Source organism: Lepidothrix coronata, unplaced genomic scaffold (genome assembly GCF_001604755.1).
Source record: "Lepidothrix coronata isolate B3197 unplaced genomic scaffold, Lepidothrix_coronata-1.0 Scaffold1, whole genome shotgun sequence".
NCBI lineage: Eukaryota > Metazoa > Chordata > Aves > Passeriformes > Pipridae > Lepidothrix > Lepidothrix coronata.
The window spans coordinates 1670990-1686472 of NW_016690181.1; the positions used below are offsets into that span (position 1 = coordinate 1670990).

General features: G+C 38.7%; 1 protein-coding gene across 1 annotated transcript in view; it reads left to right on the forward strand.

The window, feature by feature from the left end:
* SPTBN5 (spectrin beta, non-erythrocytic 5) overlaps positions 1 to 15483 on the forward strand; it is a 95216-nt gene that overhangs the window by 14584 nt on the left and 65149 nt on the right. The window contains exons 11-26 of the mRNA XM_017806415.1: positions 17 to 223; positions 1342 to 1533; positions 2272 to 2424; positions 2953 to 3083; positions 3758 to 4009; positions 4577 to 4864; positions 5513 to 5759; positions 6615 to 6754; positions 7700 to 7799; positions 8458 to 8628; positions 8712 to 8876; positions 9637 to 9863; positions 10402 to 10588; positions 11816 to 12016; positions 13140 to 13256; positions 13812 to 13975. Of these exons, the coding sequence (XP_017661904.1) occupies positions 17 to 223; positions 1342 to 1533; positions 2272 to 2424; positions 2953 to 3083; positions 3758 to 4009; positions 4577 to 4864; positions 5513 to 5759; positions 6615 to 6754; positions 7700 to 7799; positions 8458 to 8628; positions 8712 to 8876; positions 9637 to 9863; positions 10402 to 10588; positions 11816 to 12016; positions 13140 to 13256; positions 13812 to 13975 (2942 nt within the window). The remainder of the gene's footprint in view (positions 1 to 16; positions 224 to 1341; positions 1534 to 2271; positions 2425 to 2952; positions 3084 to 3757; positions 4010 to 4576; positions 4865 to 5512; positions 5760 to 6614; positions 6755 to 7699; positions 7800 to 8457; positions 8629 to 8711; positions 8877 to 9636; positions 9864 to 10401; positions 10589 to 11815; positions 12017 to 13139; positions 13257 to 13811; positions 13976 to 15483) is intronic.

Here is a 15483-nt window from a genome sequence, read left to right on the forward strand (position 1 = left end):
TCTTCCCTGTGTTTAGTACTTTGCTGACATCGATGAAGCAAATTCATGGTTGCAAGAAAGGCAGCCCCTTCTAGCCAGCAAGGACTATGGAAAAGATGAATCTAGTGCAGAAGCACTGTTGCATCGTCACTTGCGCCTGGAGAAGGAGATTGCAGCCTATTCCTCTGAGATGACACGCCTGAAACAGCAGGCTGACATTGCAGCACAGCAAGCTCCAGCTGCCGTAAGTAGATGAGGGATTGTGTCACATTTTGTTGAAAAATGTAAATGAAATGTTTTTTAATTATATAAGATATTTTGATTTTGACAACATAAAATATTCCAAATTAAGTTTTTAGTTAGAATTGAGGCAACTTTTTGGGTAACAAAGAGGTTCGTTGGCCGCTTGTAGCACACCTAATTAGTGTTCTCTGAAGTGCTAGAAATACTCTCGTCCTATTAGTTCCCTCTACCCATCCTCAGAAATACTTTCTCAGTCTTTATTCTTGTAATTATTAATTTCAGTCATCTTTAAAGAGCAGACACTTAATCAAAATATCTTTACAAATTCTTTTTGTACCCTGATGCAGTGATGAACCATCCCACAACTCCAGAAGCAACTCATACAATCCAGGACAGATGTTAAGGCATATGGGATGAAGTCAACCTTTGCAGATGCCCCTCTTTCTCACTGACTAGAAAGGGAACTTCTGACTTGAAATCAGTTCACTTAATAACAGAATTCAGAAGAGATGAATGACACATTTCATAGTTTGCTTCTCTTAGACTTGTATGTTTAGCCAAACAAATATGAAAGCTATGAGCACTTCCCTTTACTCCATCAATCCAGCATTAATTTTTATTAGAATAAAAATTTTATTGCTTTGTTATTAAACATGAAAAAGCATGTGACAAGATGGTATCCATATACAAATAGAAGTATTGATTCACTAGGGCACTCACAGGCTTTGAAACTGGAAATATTCAGGTACTAAAATATCACCACAAATAGGACTGTGAGCATAGTCAATTGCCTTGCTTTAGAAACTTATAAAAAATATTAAAAAACCCACTACAACAAAACAACTTTTACCTGTGTCCAAAATAAGAATTTTTACTCAATCAATATATTTTTAAATGATTTAAACTTCTTTAAACAAAACCAAAATTTTTTTCAGTTGTTTGGTTCATTCTTTCAGAATAAAACAATGGAAACAAATTCAAAGAAATACTTGAAATGTTTGGTTTAAAGGGTCAGAATGCTGTGATTTGAACTAGCAAGTCCAAATTTCCCTTCTGTGTGAAATTTTTATCCAAATCAGAAATATTCATTCATTGATTTAGTTAAATTTTTCTTAACAGGTGATGCAGAGGGAAGCCCCAAGTGACTTAAATCAAAAGACAACTAAGCTACCCTTCAGTCGAACCTGGGAAACATCTGAAACTGCATCCACTGGAACCTTAAGTCCAGATGTTCATTTTCTTTCAGAGAACATCTGGAAAACCCAAGACGAAATAGATTCACTTTACAAAAATCTACAGAGCATGGCTGAGGTATAGTGTCCCCTTCTGCTTTGCATTTCACAAAAAAAAGTCAAATCCAAGGTAATGCAAATAAAAATTAAGTGCCGTGCTGGCTGCTGCTTTCAGTTAAATAATGTGCCTCAATCCTGTTAGTTCATGCAGGCCTTCAAGGCTCAAGATTAGCATTAAAGTTTTGTACCAAACCCATTTTATGCTGGCAAACTTCCCATTTACATGCTAGTATTTTTATTTTATGAAAAGCAGATTCTTTTCTTTAATCTTTTTTTTTTTCCCCCCCATAATTGTTGCTTGCTGTAGGTCCTAAATATTCAGGCTGTCTGGCCCGGTACCAGAAAAAATAAACAACTGTAACCTGCATTCTCAATATGCTATTTTGCATTCCCACCTAGTGTAATCATGCCGTAAAGACCAACGAAAACATGTTGTGACTATGTGACATACCTGTTCCTGAGACTACTGCATTAAGTCTTCAGTCAGCAGCAGCAAGTAGCACAGTGGCCTTCCTGCCTGTCAGGGGCTGAGTACTCTCCAACTGCTTCTCTTATGCTTTTAAACTACTGTTGCTCTGGGAAGAAGTATTGTGATCTTGAAGTATCACCTTTCTGTTCTCTTTCAGCAGTGTCTGGGAAAATTACTGAGTATCACCTGTGTATTGTAGCTTAAATGCAAGGATTTTTTTTGTTTGTTTGTTTCTTCAAATGGCAGGGAGTCATTACAAAAATACTTAAGTCTTCATCTGTTTTACAGAACAGAAAAAAGGCTTTGGAGGAGATGATTGGCTATTACCGCTTCTGTAGCTCTTGCGAAGAATTTCAGTCATGGATGAAAGATAAAGAGAACATTTTCCGGACTCTTCAACCTCAAGCAGACAATGTGGAGGTCATGCAGCAGAAATATCAGGTATCCCTTTTCCCTGATCACAGATGACACCTTTTAAATCAGATTGACCTTGGGAGAAAAGATAGTTGAGAAATGATGTTTTGAGAGTCTTTTCATTCAATTTAGAGTCATGCATAGATCAGATATTTCTTTCATACAGACTATGCCAGATTACAGAAGCTGATGTGATTCTGTTCCTTTATCTTTTTGTGAGCATTGTATCCTGTACAAATATCATGGTACAAAAGGATTCTTTTTGTGGTTTATCTTACACCACTTGGAAAAAATGCCAAATGATGAAAAAATCCATCGGTGCACTTACACCCCAGTGGAGTGGGACATATGTGCACAGGTGTACTGTGCACACCAGGGGATGCCAGGAGAGCTGTAGGAGAGCTACATGCACAGCTGTGCATGTTGTCAGCACGCTGGTAAATGGAGAAGCCAACTGTGAAAGTGGGAGATGAGTGGATATGACAGATTATTGAGAATTGTGTCCGTAGAAATGGAAAAACCTCAAGTTCTTAATTCTTATCTTTTCTACTTTAGAGCTTTTTAACAGAACTGGCTGCAGGCAAAGGCCAGCTGGGAGACATTGAAAAATTAGCGGTTAAATATGGGAAGATCAGTCCCAGCAAATATTCTGAGATCCAGGTTTGGCTGGAAGAGATGAACATCAGGTAAAAGTGCTACTGATAAACAGAGGATTGTCTCATGGGGCCAATTGGAGACCCGACCATTCATTCCCAATCTAGACAACAGTTTCATCAGTGGGAAGGGGGCAGCCCTCATCCTGGCTGTAGGCTGGCCCTGAGCCCAGTGTCAGGCCTCCAGGGTGCTTCTAGGCCCCCGACACCAAGATATTTAAACTGCAGCAATTTGTGTGTGCATGTTAGAGCACAATGTGAATTCACCCACAGGTGACAGTGATGTATTCAGAGTAGTTCTGTCTGTACTGCACTGCAGCAGCTGATTTGGTTACTTAAGCATCAGGTGAGGACACCCTTCACAAACCTTGAAAGGAATATCAAATGTTTAACTTCATGAAGTATATTTAGTACCTGTTGTGAACATACTCCTGGCACCATGTCACTCAGTGGGAACCGTGAGGCACAGCCAGGTCCTTATTTTGACCATGGTAGTTGATTTGCATCATATTCAGCGTGTTCTGAACCTGGTCAGAAATGAGCAGGGTCCCCTTGTTTGACATGGCACTGATATGAAATGTTGTGAGGTAGTGCTAGTGTTCACCTCCTTAGCCCACTTAAGTCCTGATGAAATCTTTATAAAAGACTTTTTCTGAACAAAAAAAAAGGATATAGTTCATGTATAACAATTGTTATCTTTCTTCAAGTTGGAGTCGCATGGAAACTCTGAAAGAGGAAAAGGGCTCCGAACTGATTGGAGTGGCTGATGTGAAGACATTTCTTCAGGACTGTCAGAGCATAGGAGTACTACTGCAAGACAAGATGGTCCAACTCAGGGATCTGGAACCAGGGAACTTGCCTGCTGGGCTGGAGTCAGACAAGCGCAAACTGCATACAGTTGAGAGAGAGGTCCTGGTGATAGAGAGGAAAATTGAATACTTGAGGAGTGTTGCAAAGTCGTAAGTAACCTTCTCTTTTTTTCCGTACTCTTTGATAGTTCTCTAAGATCAAGTTGTAAATTATGGCTATAAAGAGGATGAGCAGCTTTTGAAGTTTTTCTTTCTAGCAGTCCAAAGAACGAACTTGCATGCTGGATGGAGATGATCTCTCTTGAGTATGGCTGGGTAACTGGTGAAGTGATTGCTTCTAGATTTCACAGGTGTAGGAGGATAAATATCACAGGATTGTCTGTAGTTCTAGCAAGTAGATTAGTTACTTCTACTAATGGGATTTACCTAGTTCAAAATGTGGAAGTATCATTTAGACCCTGAAAGAGGGTAATCGGGGGAAACAAGGGTGAACGTAAGAAGATAGCAGAGAATTGTGCTTAGGAGTTTGAACTTGAAACACTACTTTAAAATTTTTTACTGCCTTGAGTTTTCTATACATTCACAATGAGAATTTGTTGCCCTAGCTGACTTTCTTTTTAATGCAAGTGTAAATATCCAAATCTGTTCCTTTTAAAGAGTTTTGATTCAAACTTTAAATAAATGCCTGTTCATCCAATTGAATGTATTTTATTTCAGTATTAAGGACACCAACCCCGCAGAGAGCAAGGCCATCACCGAGCAGGTAGAGAACATGGAGAGACTTCTGGCAAAGCTCAAGCTGGAGACCCAAAAGAAGCAGGACATTCTGCAGTGGGCACAAAATCAACAGTCCTTTCTGCAAGACAGCCGTAGGCTTCTACTGTGGGCAGAAGGCATTCAGGAGAAGCTGAGCAGTGAAGAAATGGGTGTGGATGTGGCTTCTGCAGAGCAATTGCTGAAGGAACATCAAGACCTGCTGAAAGAAATTAGATCTCAGAAAGAAAGGTAGAGAGATTCTGTGAGGGTGGGCAGCGGGGTGATATGACAACAGTACTGTGAAAATGAAACATGTCTATCTTGTACATAAATTGTGCATGAAAGTGATGCCAAAAGTTTATTCAAATGCACTTGGAACTTACTGTCAAAAGGAGACTGCAAAACACAAAATCCAGTCAGCTTTTGCATACTTATCCTGATGGCTGATGGAGGGGGAAGGAGGAGCTGTATGTTGGCGGTAACAGTATTACATAAGCTCTCTTGACAAACTCAGATAGTGCCATCTGCACTTTATTCCAGTTCCCCTACTCCTTCTCAGGCCTTATGTTCCATTTGCCGTAATTTTTAGTTCTTCTTCTGCTTGTTATGAATTTCCAGATATTGTTTGCCCTCCTCTCCCTTTTGATGTGAAAGCCTGCTGCTTATATGGGCTTTCTGTCCAAATAGGGAAATCTCACCTACTGCCTGCAGCATATATCCCTGAGCAAAAAACCAGCTGCATTTTGTAGTGCACAACCATGGCCAGCAGGAGAAGAGTAAAAGGGAAGGGGGAAGCTTGATGTATAGGCACTGCCAAAAGAGCAAAGAGGTGTGATGAAAGAGAATTCATATTCCCTCATGCAATGAGGTCTCATTTTTCTTTTTGACTCTGGAAAGATTTGTGCAGCTGGAAGAGCTAGGGCACAAAGTAATCCACCAACAACCCAGTAACAGCAGGACCATGGACGTCCACCAGTCCATGGAGAGTCTTGCCAAGGAGAACAAAGAACTGCTGAAAATGTGGGAACAGCGATTGAAAAAGCTGCAGGATGGCCTAGAATTGCAGAAGTTCAATAGGGAAGGAGACCGTATCAATGCAGCCCTCTCTGGCCATGAGGCCTTTCTCCGGGGAGATGACCTTGGGGTATGTACAGCAGCTGATCTTGTTCTCTCATCTCCCCATGCAGGGAGTAGCAACAATTTTCTTAATTAAACTGGTTTCCTTGTTCTTATAGTCATGGCTTTTTCATAGTTGGGAATTAAACTTTCAGGTTCTCATTAACGTTCTTATATTCTTGCTCATCTTCATGAGGAAAAAAGCTCATTGTCTCTCAAAAAAAAAATTTAAAACCAACTAGAGTTGTGATTTGTTGCTATGTTTGAACATGTCATATGGTTTATATAAAATTGACTCATCTGTTTGGTGGCTAACCATTAAAAAAAATATTTCAGCTTGAACATAATTTTTTTGTCAAGTAAAAACATGACTTTTTATAAAAAAAACCCACTTTTTCTTTTCACTGATTTAAGAACTTTAAAGCAAATGAAGCAAAAAAACAAATGCAGGCAATATTCACAAGATCAGTGAAGAAGGAGTTTGTGGTGTCTCACCATCTCTTATGTTTTCAGCTGAACCTAAAACATTGATACTTTTGGATCAACTGAGTGGAATAAAGTTTTACTTAGTTACAGCCTGTTGTATTGCACATCTCTAGATGTGCCAGAATGCTGACATAAATTTAGAATGCAGACTTTCTTAAAAGGTGACAACGAAACAATAATGGAAACATAGAACAGAGGAATCAGATATGACACAAACCTGAACACCTGCTGCTTGTTTATAGTCCTGAACATCCTCAGGCACATGCAAAATGTACACTACATTACCTGCCTGAGAGAGAAGGAGGAAAATAAGGTCAATTTTTTTTTTTTTTCACTGCTAGAGAAACAACAATACAATCAAGAAAAGTCTTGATCATTTTTTTTTTCTTAAATGCAGGACCATGTAGATGCTGTTCGAAGTCTGCTGAAGCAACATCAGGAATTTGAACAAGTGCTGGTGGCACTGAAGAGACGAGTTGAAGCACTTAATGAAAATGGGGCGAACCTCCTAGAGAGCAGGCACTTTGCATCTCATGTGTGAGTCGAAATATTTATTTAGCTTTAATAAATGATCCAGTGTGATTAGGTGGAGAGGAAAAACTTTCTCTGAGGAGAAATTAGTTGACCTCCAAACCATGATCTGCTGGATGAGCAGGAGAAAAGGAATTTTTTTTTAAATAGATTTCCTGGATAAATAAAATGCTTTAGGTTAGAAGTGGCATTTGGCAGAACACTAGAATAATTTGCCTTGTATCATAAATGACATACAGTGACAAAACTTCTTTAATGTAAACTGATTAAATGCCTACCAAAAAAGAATTCTTTCATTTATCTGTATCATGTGTTAGAACTATTGTTTGCTTTTAAAAAGTTACAGAAGACTTCACAAGGACATAATTCATTGGGAGCAGATCTTTTGTGTCTTTATTGAATCTGAACTGTTATCTGTAATTCCTTTTTCTGTACTAGAGCCACTAGGATATACTAAGGGGACCCCTTTGCAAACAAGAATTAGAAATAGAGGGTTAGAATGGACCTCTTGGATCAGAAGACTATATTCTTGTGATCACAAGTGATAATGTCTTGAAAACTCCCTCCACGAATTTATAAAAAATGCCCTTAGATCTGATTTCTTGCCAGCACTAGAAGGTCATTCCAAAGCTTCATTGTATATACATTACAGAGAAATTTATTAGTTAAGGTGGAATATTCAGGACAGAGGAAGGTGTCGGTGTTTTAGTGCGTGACTACAATTCACTAACGTAACACAGCCATACAAAAGGAAAATCCAGAGCAGCTGGCAAGCAATAGCTGCTTTCCAGATGAGCCCATCACAGTGGTAGGACAGGGCTGTATATCCCTTCCTCCTGTTAGCAGAGTTGTTGGAACTAGATTACATTTATAGTGTACTCATGACTGCAGCAGAACCAAGGCGAACCAATAAGACTAGTACTGCATTGAACTTCCTGTTTTTCTTGGTAGCATTGAAGAAAGAATGGTCACTCTCCGGCAACGGTGGGAGCAGCTGATACAAAGCAATGCAAAGAGAAAACAGAGATTGCTGGATTCCCTGCAGCTACAGGTAAAAAGAGTAGTACTGCAGATTTGGTCAGAGATGTGTAAATTTTCAGTTTTCCCCTTTGTCCTATTATGAGACAAAATTTCAAACTACTGAGCATTCCTACTGCAGCTCACCTTCTCTTTGGCTGTGAGACAGAGTCTCACTCACCAGGGAGCAGGTGATGCACTGGTGATAAATCTTACAAAGCTATAGCCATAGCAAAATTCCAAAACAAAAATGGAGATTTTTGAATGAAAAATACAAATAGAATGTTTTGTCTACTGGATAAGTTTATTCTGCTCATTACTTATTATTGTTCTGGACCTTAATATTTTAGCATAGTTACTGTAAGTTTTGGCACCAAATTCAGCTTTCAGTGCTGAGATACAAAGTTATACTGGAGGATTGGACCTCTTATGGTTAAAATATTCTATCAATGAGAATTGATAGAATTGATTCACTGACAATTAAAGGCAACAAATTAGTAAATGTGGTAAAAAGGGACTAAGAGATTTTACTATGAAGGCTTAAAACCTCATTAATGGTTTTAAGATCATACTTCATTTAAAAGTGTTCATTATGTAGAACAACTTTTATATGAAAATATATCACATTTCTTCACTGCAAACCCACACAGAATCAGAAGTTAAATCCATTTAATTCTGTTTGTTTCTGTAAGGAGTTTAATCGTGATACTGCTGAGCTTTTAATATGGATGGAAGAGAAGTACAAGATTGCATCAGATGAATCCTATCGTGATCCAACAAATGTTCTACGCAAACTTAAGTGGCATGAGGCTGCTGAGAAGGAAATGTTGGCTAATGAGAAGCACTTTACGACACTGATAAAGGTGAAGGCAATTTTGAAGCTAAGTTTGTCCCAAACTTCATAGTTGCTGATCTGCTAATAAAATGATGTGCTGTGTTTCTCCAGAAAGGAAATCAGTTGATTCAAGACAACCATTATGCTGCAGTTTCTATCCAGGAGAAGATGTCAGAGCTTCAAAAGAACTGGAAGGAATTGTATGGCAAGATGATAGAGCGAGGTGACAAGCTGAGACAAGCTGGACAGCAAGAACAGCTCATGGAACTGCTCCAGGTCAGGAAGTCACAGAGAACAGTGGGGAGGAATGGCCTAGGAGCCCGGTTGCTGTGTTGTGTGGATGTCAAAAAAATGAGGATAATACCATCCAGACAAAAGTGTATTTTAAAGTGTCCATTCTGTCTACAATCTCCAGAGAGAAAGTTCAGTGTAACACTAACCAAGCTCATTCCAAAGTTATGAGCAGGATAACGGAGCCAGCACAGCACCAAGACACAAAGCTGTTGAGCTCAGGCTCAGCACTGCATCTGTGTGGGTACCCTGTACCAGGAAAACAATCAAAACTCTGTAAAGGTCAGGTCACTGCTGTGGAAACATGCTTGCTTGGAGTCAGTTTGAGGGCTGGAGGCAAGGCACTGTATTAAGCACACTGTTATCCAGGAAAATTATGCAAGAGTAACAATGTGTTATGAAGGTGTTTCAATATCATTATGACAGGGAACTGTCATTGTGTTGTAGCTACAATCTGAAATCTTTGAAGATTGTTTGATTGTTTTGTATTATGTCACTGAAGATAGTTCAAAGAGGCTGTTTTTAATTGTGTGTTTTCGTGGCTCAGAGAGAAGAGTACTCCAAACTAGTTTGCAAAAGAAAATATTCCCGGGAGAGACCTCTTAGAGACACTCAGTCATTATGTTATCAAGAAAAGACAATTGGATTTAAAAATTGTGTCCAAGAAGTTGTCATAGGAAGGGATTAGTGAAAGAAAATGGTGTTGAAAGGACAGGATGAGTGTGCTGTAATCTTTTCCTGGCAGGATGCCAAAAAGAAGATAGAGAAAATTGAGAAAGTTCTTCAGGAACCTGAGACAGGTCATGATTTGCGCTCCAGCCGTAATCTACTCAAGCAGCACAGACAGCTGGAAAATGAGACATATGAGCTGGCAGAGAAAATGAATGCTATTGTATCTCATGCAAGGAAAATGGCCACCAATCACTTTGACTCCCAGAGGATTCTGGATGAAACACAGAAATATCTGAAAAGGTGAGGTGTCACTCTCTTTTTGTCTCCACTCCTTATGACAAATAGCATTTTTTATTCTACCTTATAGAAAATGTCTTTTAGTTGATTAAGTTTAACCCATGCTCAAGAATGATTTCTCCTCCCAGTTGTAACACAATTAGGCTTTGATCTGCAACTGTACAGCTGCCTGTTGACCCATCTCAACCTCTGTGGCTGGACATTGCTCCTTGCCTGCTGCACTCCTCCTCTAGTCCCTTGCTTATCCATAGGTCATCCATTGCTTTAATAGTGACTAGTTTCTTAAAACATCACAGGACAAGCCTAGGACTTCAAAAGCCTAAATCAGTTTCTCTGCTTACGTTTAGTGTTATCATGTACTTGTCATAAGTAGCCTTCTGTAGAAGGGATTCTTGTATATGCAGTCAGCATTAACCATTGATATTTAATTGCAAAGAAGTGTCTAGCGTTTGAAATCTTCACAATGGTATCATAACCTAATTCCTGTAGCAGAATTAGGATAAAGCTTTGTTTTAACATATATTTAATGGATAACCCCTAGGTTTGAGTCTTTGGAAGCACCTCTTTATGAGAGGCGTAAGTTGCTGGAAGCTGCAGTGGATCTTTATGAGTTCTACCATTATCATGACATGGAATTGAACTGGATTAATGAGCACTTGGCTATTGCCCATTCCACCAACTGTGGGAAGTCCTTGGATGTGGCTCAAAACCTGTTGCAAAAACACAAGGTAACTCCTTTAATCAAGTGTATTATAGCATGGTGACACATTGCACTTCATCTCAGCCTGCAAACCTGCACAGTTAACACTTTGTATGAGTGCATTCACTGCTAACAGCTCTAGTCCAGCTAAAATGGTTCAGTGGATTGAGACAAATTAGCAATGTGGTGATGATTTTCCAAGCAAATACAAAATTCCTGTGAGAACTGCAAAATTTGTCCTATTTTGGAGTATTATTATTCTGAGAAATTGTGTAGCTCTTCCTATTGAAAGTGGATAAAAAGCCAGTGTACCTTACACTAAACAGAAAATAAGAGGTTTTTTTTCCTTTGTGGCTCAATCTGAGTTGATTTTTTTTTTTACTGTTACATGCTTGTCCTACTGTAGCTTTATGCTTACTACTTCCTCATACATGAAATCTTGAAGTTCATGCGTGCTAGATTTTCTACAAGAGCATGTAACAACCATTTAACATTTATTTTAATTCTATACTGCTTGTAAAATGGTTTGAACAAGCTACAGTCAATATGTTTATAAAGGTAAGTTAACACTGATTTCTGGGGAGTTGGGTTCTATGTAGCAATTCCTCACAGCCAGAGGGACATCTTGGCTGTCCTGCACCACAGGCAATGCTGGATTCTGCAGCACCTTGATTGCAAATTCCATGAGAAAGATTATAAAACCAGTGGGGATGCCTTATGGAGCAGGAGTCTAATAATTTTCATGGTACTGTTGACAGTATCTCTCTTCCCATCATCCTCCAGCCCTATTCATCTTCTGGGATATTCTGTTTTCTGACCAGCAGCTCAACACTCTTTGCTGACTCACCCAGCTTTGTGTCTCATCTCTTGTTCTGTTCTACCTCCCAAACCTTCCTGACTGCTGGACAGGGGAAGGGGCAAGAGCATGGTAAAGATAAGGGGAGAAGGGGTAGGACCAGATCAAAGCATAAGGCTGAGGACTCTGGTGTAGGGAAGTTAAGGGATGTCTGCTGCTTCCTTACATACTCTTCTTTCCTCTCTCAATGGCAGTACCAAGAGCAGAGCATTATGCAAGTGGGACTGGGAGTAGTGTCTGAAGCTGCAGGTGTTGTAGAAATAGACAGCCTGTGTCCACTTGCTGTACTCTACCCACTGTCACCAGCTGCCAGTTTTCCTTAGGACTAGGAGTAACAGAATTTATTTATCCTCACATTTTCTTCCTTTATTTCTACTTTTTATTTTATCTCGTTCCCAGGAACTGCAGGCAGAAGTGACTGCCCATAAACAGCAAGTCCAACGGGTCCTGGATAAAGGAAAGACAATGGTTGCAGGCCAGCACCCATCACCTCAGAAAATAAGTGAGAAATGCCAGGAGCTTATGACTGCCTGGCAGGGCTTGGAGAAGTCCTGTGAGGAAAGGATGAAGCAGCTGCAGCACTCAGTTGGCTTCCAGGAGGTACAAATTACAGCAAAGAGCTTACACAGTAGCTTCTTCAGACAAATAAGAAGACCAAAGTATTAAAGTGAATAAAAACCCAGCTCTGCTGGGACTGGTATTCTCTTCAGTTGCTTGAGGCCAGACTCATGGGAGTGGAGGGCTGGACTGAGTAGTTGAATGCAGCCCCCAGCCTAGACCTGCTGCTCTAGAGGTTTCCTTTGAGTTCTATATCCACCCCTTATGGTTCTGTACAGAACACACATTTCTCCTAGTAGTAGCTCCCTTCTCAGTATCTTTATACAGCCTCAGGCTTTGACTTAATTAATGTAATGAATCCTGAACTGGCCCTTCATACTGGAGAATTATGATAAGAAAATCAGAAAAGAGGGGATTTTTTATGCTATCCAATCTTTACCTGTTCCCAGTAAAGATTCAGAGAAAGTTAGGGATTTTGATTCTATTATTTTTCTATAGGCTTCTGGAATTTTATCCTTAGCCTTTATCCTTTTTTTTTTAAAAAAAAAAAAAGTTAAAAATTGCATGCAAATATTTATATCAATAATCCAAATTTTCTGTCATCAGTGGATCGTGTAGGAGTTCAGTTATTCAGGTAGCACATGCTGTTTGGTAGACATAAACAATGTTTGCACAGAGTTTACCGGACCAGCTATGGTATGTTCCCTGGGGTATATGATCATCTGGCTCTTATTTCCTCTATCTATAAAAACACTTATCCATACTGTAAACTTTATGAAGCCCAATTCTTATAGTGATTTGAACTTCTCAGGTAGGGGAAGGAGAAATGTCACACTGATATGATAGTTAACCCCTACCCTTAGTGAATAAGGTAAAGAAAGAGTCAGAAAGGAAAGTGATGTGAAGAAAGAAAAGTGAGACAAATTGAAACTTACTGCCAGAGCTGTAATACCTGGAAAAGACCTTAGTTATCCTGCGCTGAAGTCTTCCATCTGTGATCTCCTTCATCTTTTTATGATTTCACAGAACGGTGAACTAAATATTTAATAAAACGTCACAGTAAATCTTACAGTGCACCCTCCATTTAGAATTTATTAGGTAAAAAGTGATATGAGTGTTTTTAAAGTTGAAGTAAAAACTCATTTGTTCTCTCTTTAACTGATAGTTTTTAGTGAATACTTCAGACCTGGAGGCTTGGATTGCAGAAAAATATCCACTTGTAACAAGCAAGGACTATGGTAAAGATGAAGATGGAACACTGAAACTCATCAAGAAACATAAGGTATTTCTCTGCTTAAATTCTTTAAGCTAGCATGATCTTTTGGTCTGTCTGAGGCTATAAAATTTTTTGTCTTGTTGGTAATTGAGTGTCAAGCCATCTACAAGATATTTTGTGTTGATATATGTCCATGTGTGAATAGACTGATAGAAGAGATCAATTCGGTACACTAATATGACTGGAAAAATGTAGTTTGGGTAAAAAGGATAATAGTGAATATTTTCATCTTATTTTCCTTTTTCAACAGATGCATGCAGAAGCCTTATATTTTTTTCCTAAAATCAAAGATACAGATAGAGCATTATTCCAGGGATATTTTTCTCTACCTAATAATGCATCAGGAAATTCTAATTGTCTTTATTCGCCTAACTTGTATGAATTTATGTACATTTTTTTTTCAAAAAATGTTGCTAGAAAATTATCTAAAATTGATCAAGTCTTGGAAATGTCATATCCTTCCCAAAAGTATTTCTCATCATTTAATGTCTCAACTGTAGGCTGTTCACAAACAGTGGATCTTCGACAACTGGCTCTCAATTCACTATTTTTCTTTGCCAGGTACTGGAGCATGAGATTGCCATTTACCAAGATTTAATAAAAGAACTGAGCGAAAGTGCCCAAAGTCTTCCTCTTGTGGGCTTCATCCAGTATACTGAGGTTGATGCACCAAAGGAACAAGTTCGCTCAAGACTCCAGGAGTTACAGGAGCTATCAGCAGCAAGGTATAAACTAGAACTGCCTCTTGGGTCTTAGCTTTGATTCAAAGCCCACTGATATCTCCAATTACTTTACTGGAATTTAGATCATAATAGTTATCTCCTCCCTTTTCAATTGTATTTAGGAAATTGCTTGTTTCTATATTATAATTCCAGGCACCTATAAGCTTTTCGGTTTTGCTAAACAAAACATCTACAATGTATTCAAGGAGTTTTGCTACATATTAAGAATTTGAAGCCCACAAATTTCCTCTTTATCCTTAATCATCCTCCTGTAAAGTGACTTGAGATGCCAGGTTCTGACTTGCATTTGTGGTACTTGGAATATGCCACAGGAAAATAAGAAAAAAGTGTTTTTAAAAGATTTCCTTAATGTTGCTTGAAAATTACTTAATTTGTTACATAACATAAGGGAGAAAATTACAGATACACTTATCTTTATGCCCAGTGACTCTGTTAGTATAGGAAGCTTTTTATTCTTGAATGAATCATTTACTTTTCATTTCACTTCCTTTCTGTTATTATTACAGCAAGGTGTTTACAATGGGACAGTTAGCTCAGGTTTTTAGCACTTTGTTGTCAGGAAGGAACAAATGTCTGAACAGTTTAGATTTTTCTTTCACAAAAATTTCATTCAGAAAAAGAATGAGGCTCTGCAAGTAGAATAACAAATAGATTAATCTGAATACTAGAATTATTAAGCCTGGTATTTTACCTTTTGTTTCTATTCTTGTTTACAATTGAAAAAGTAAAAGCAACAATAGAAAATCCTGTGAATGAAAAGTTCAGAAAAAAAAACAACCTCAATCTAGAAATACCAAAACATGTGTGTGTTGAACACAGAAATGTTTTGTTTTTTCACTCATGCTTAATGTTAACCTGAGTCCTGTTGTGCTTTATTGGCGCTCTGGTTTGTACCTCTCATCTGCATTCTCTTTGGGCTGGTCTCTCTCTCAGCAGGCTACCTCTCTTGTGATGAGCAGTTGTGATTCAAAGAGGGAAGCCAAGTTCATCTTTCCTGGAATTTTTGCACGATGGTCAGTCAGTGTTAGCAGATGGAAAATTGATATATTATTTACTGTGAAAGGCCTGTAACATGTCTGGCTGAGTTATAAGATACTCTAGACCATGGTTGCAGCAATTTTGCTAAACAGGCAATGTAAGCAGAATTGCATCAAAAGGCTTTCATAGCATCCACTTTCCTGATGCACCATCCTCAGAAAGATTTCCTTCTCATTTTCATGAGCAATACTATTATCCTTAGAAAGACAGATCAGGGCAGATCTGGAAAAAAATAAAAAATATTTCCATGGGAAGAAAAAAAACCCAACAAAAAAAACATCGGGAATGAAACCCAACTGAAATCAAAAGCAGAACAGGGGTAGAACTCAACTAGGCACAGCGCTCTTCCAGGACACCCAGCCAATGAGAGGAGTATGACCTGGATGACAGCTGTCATCCTACAAACATACTTTCCACTTTTCAGAAATAGTCAGCTCTTTCATTAAAGAGAG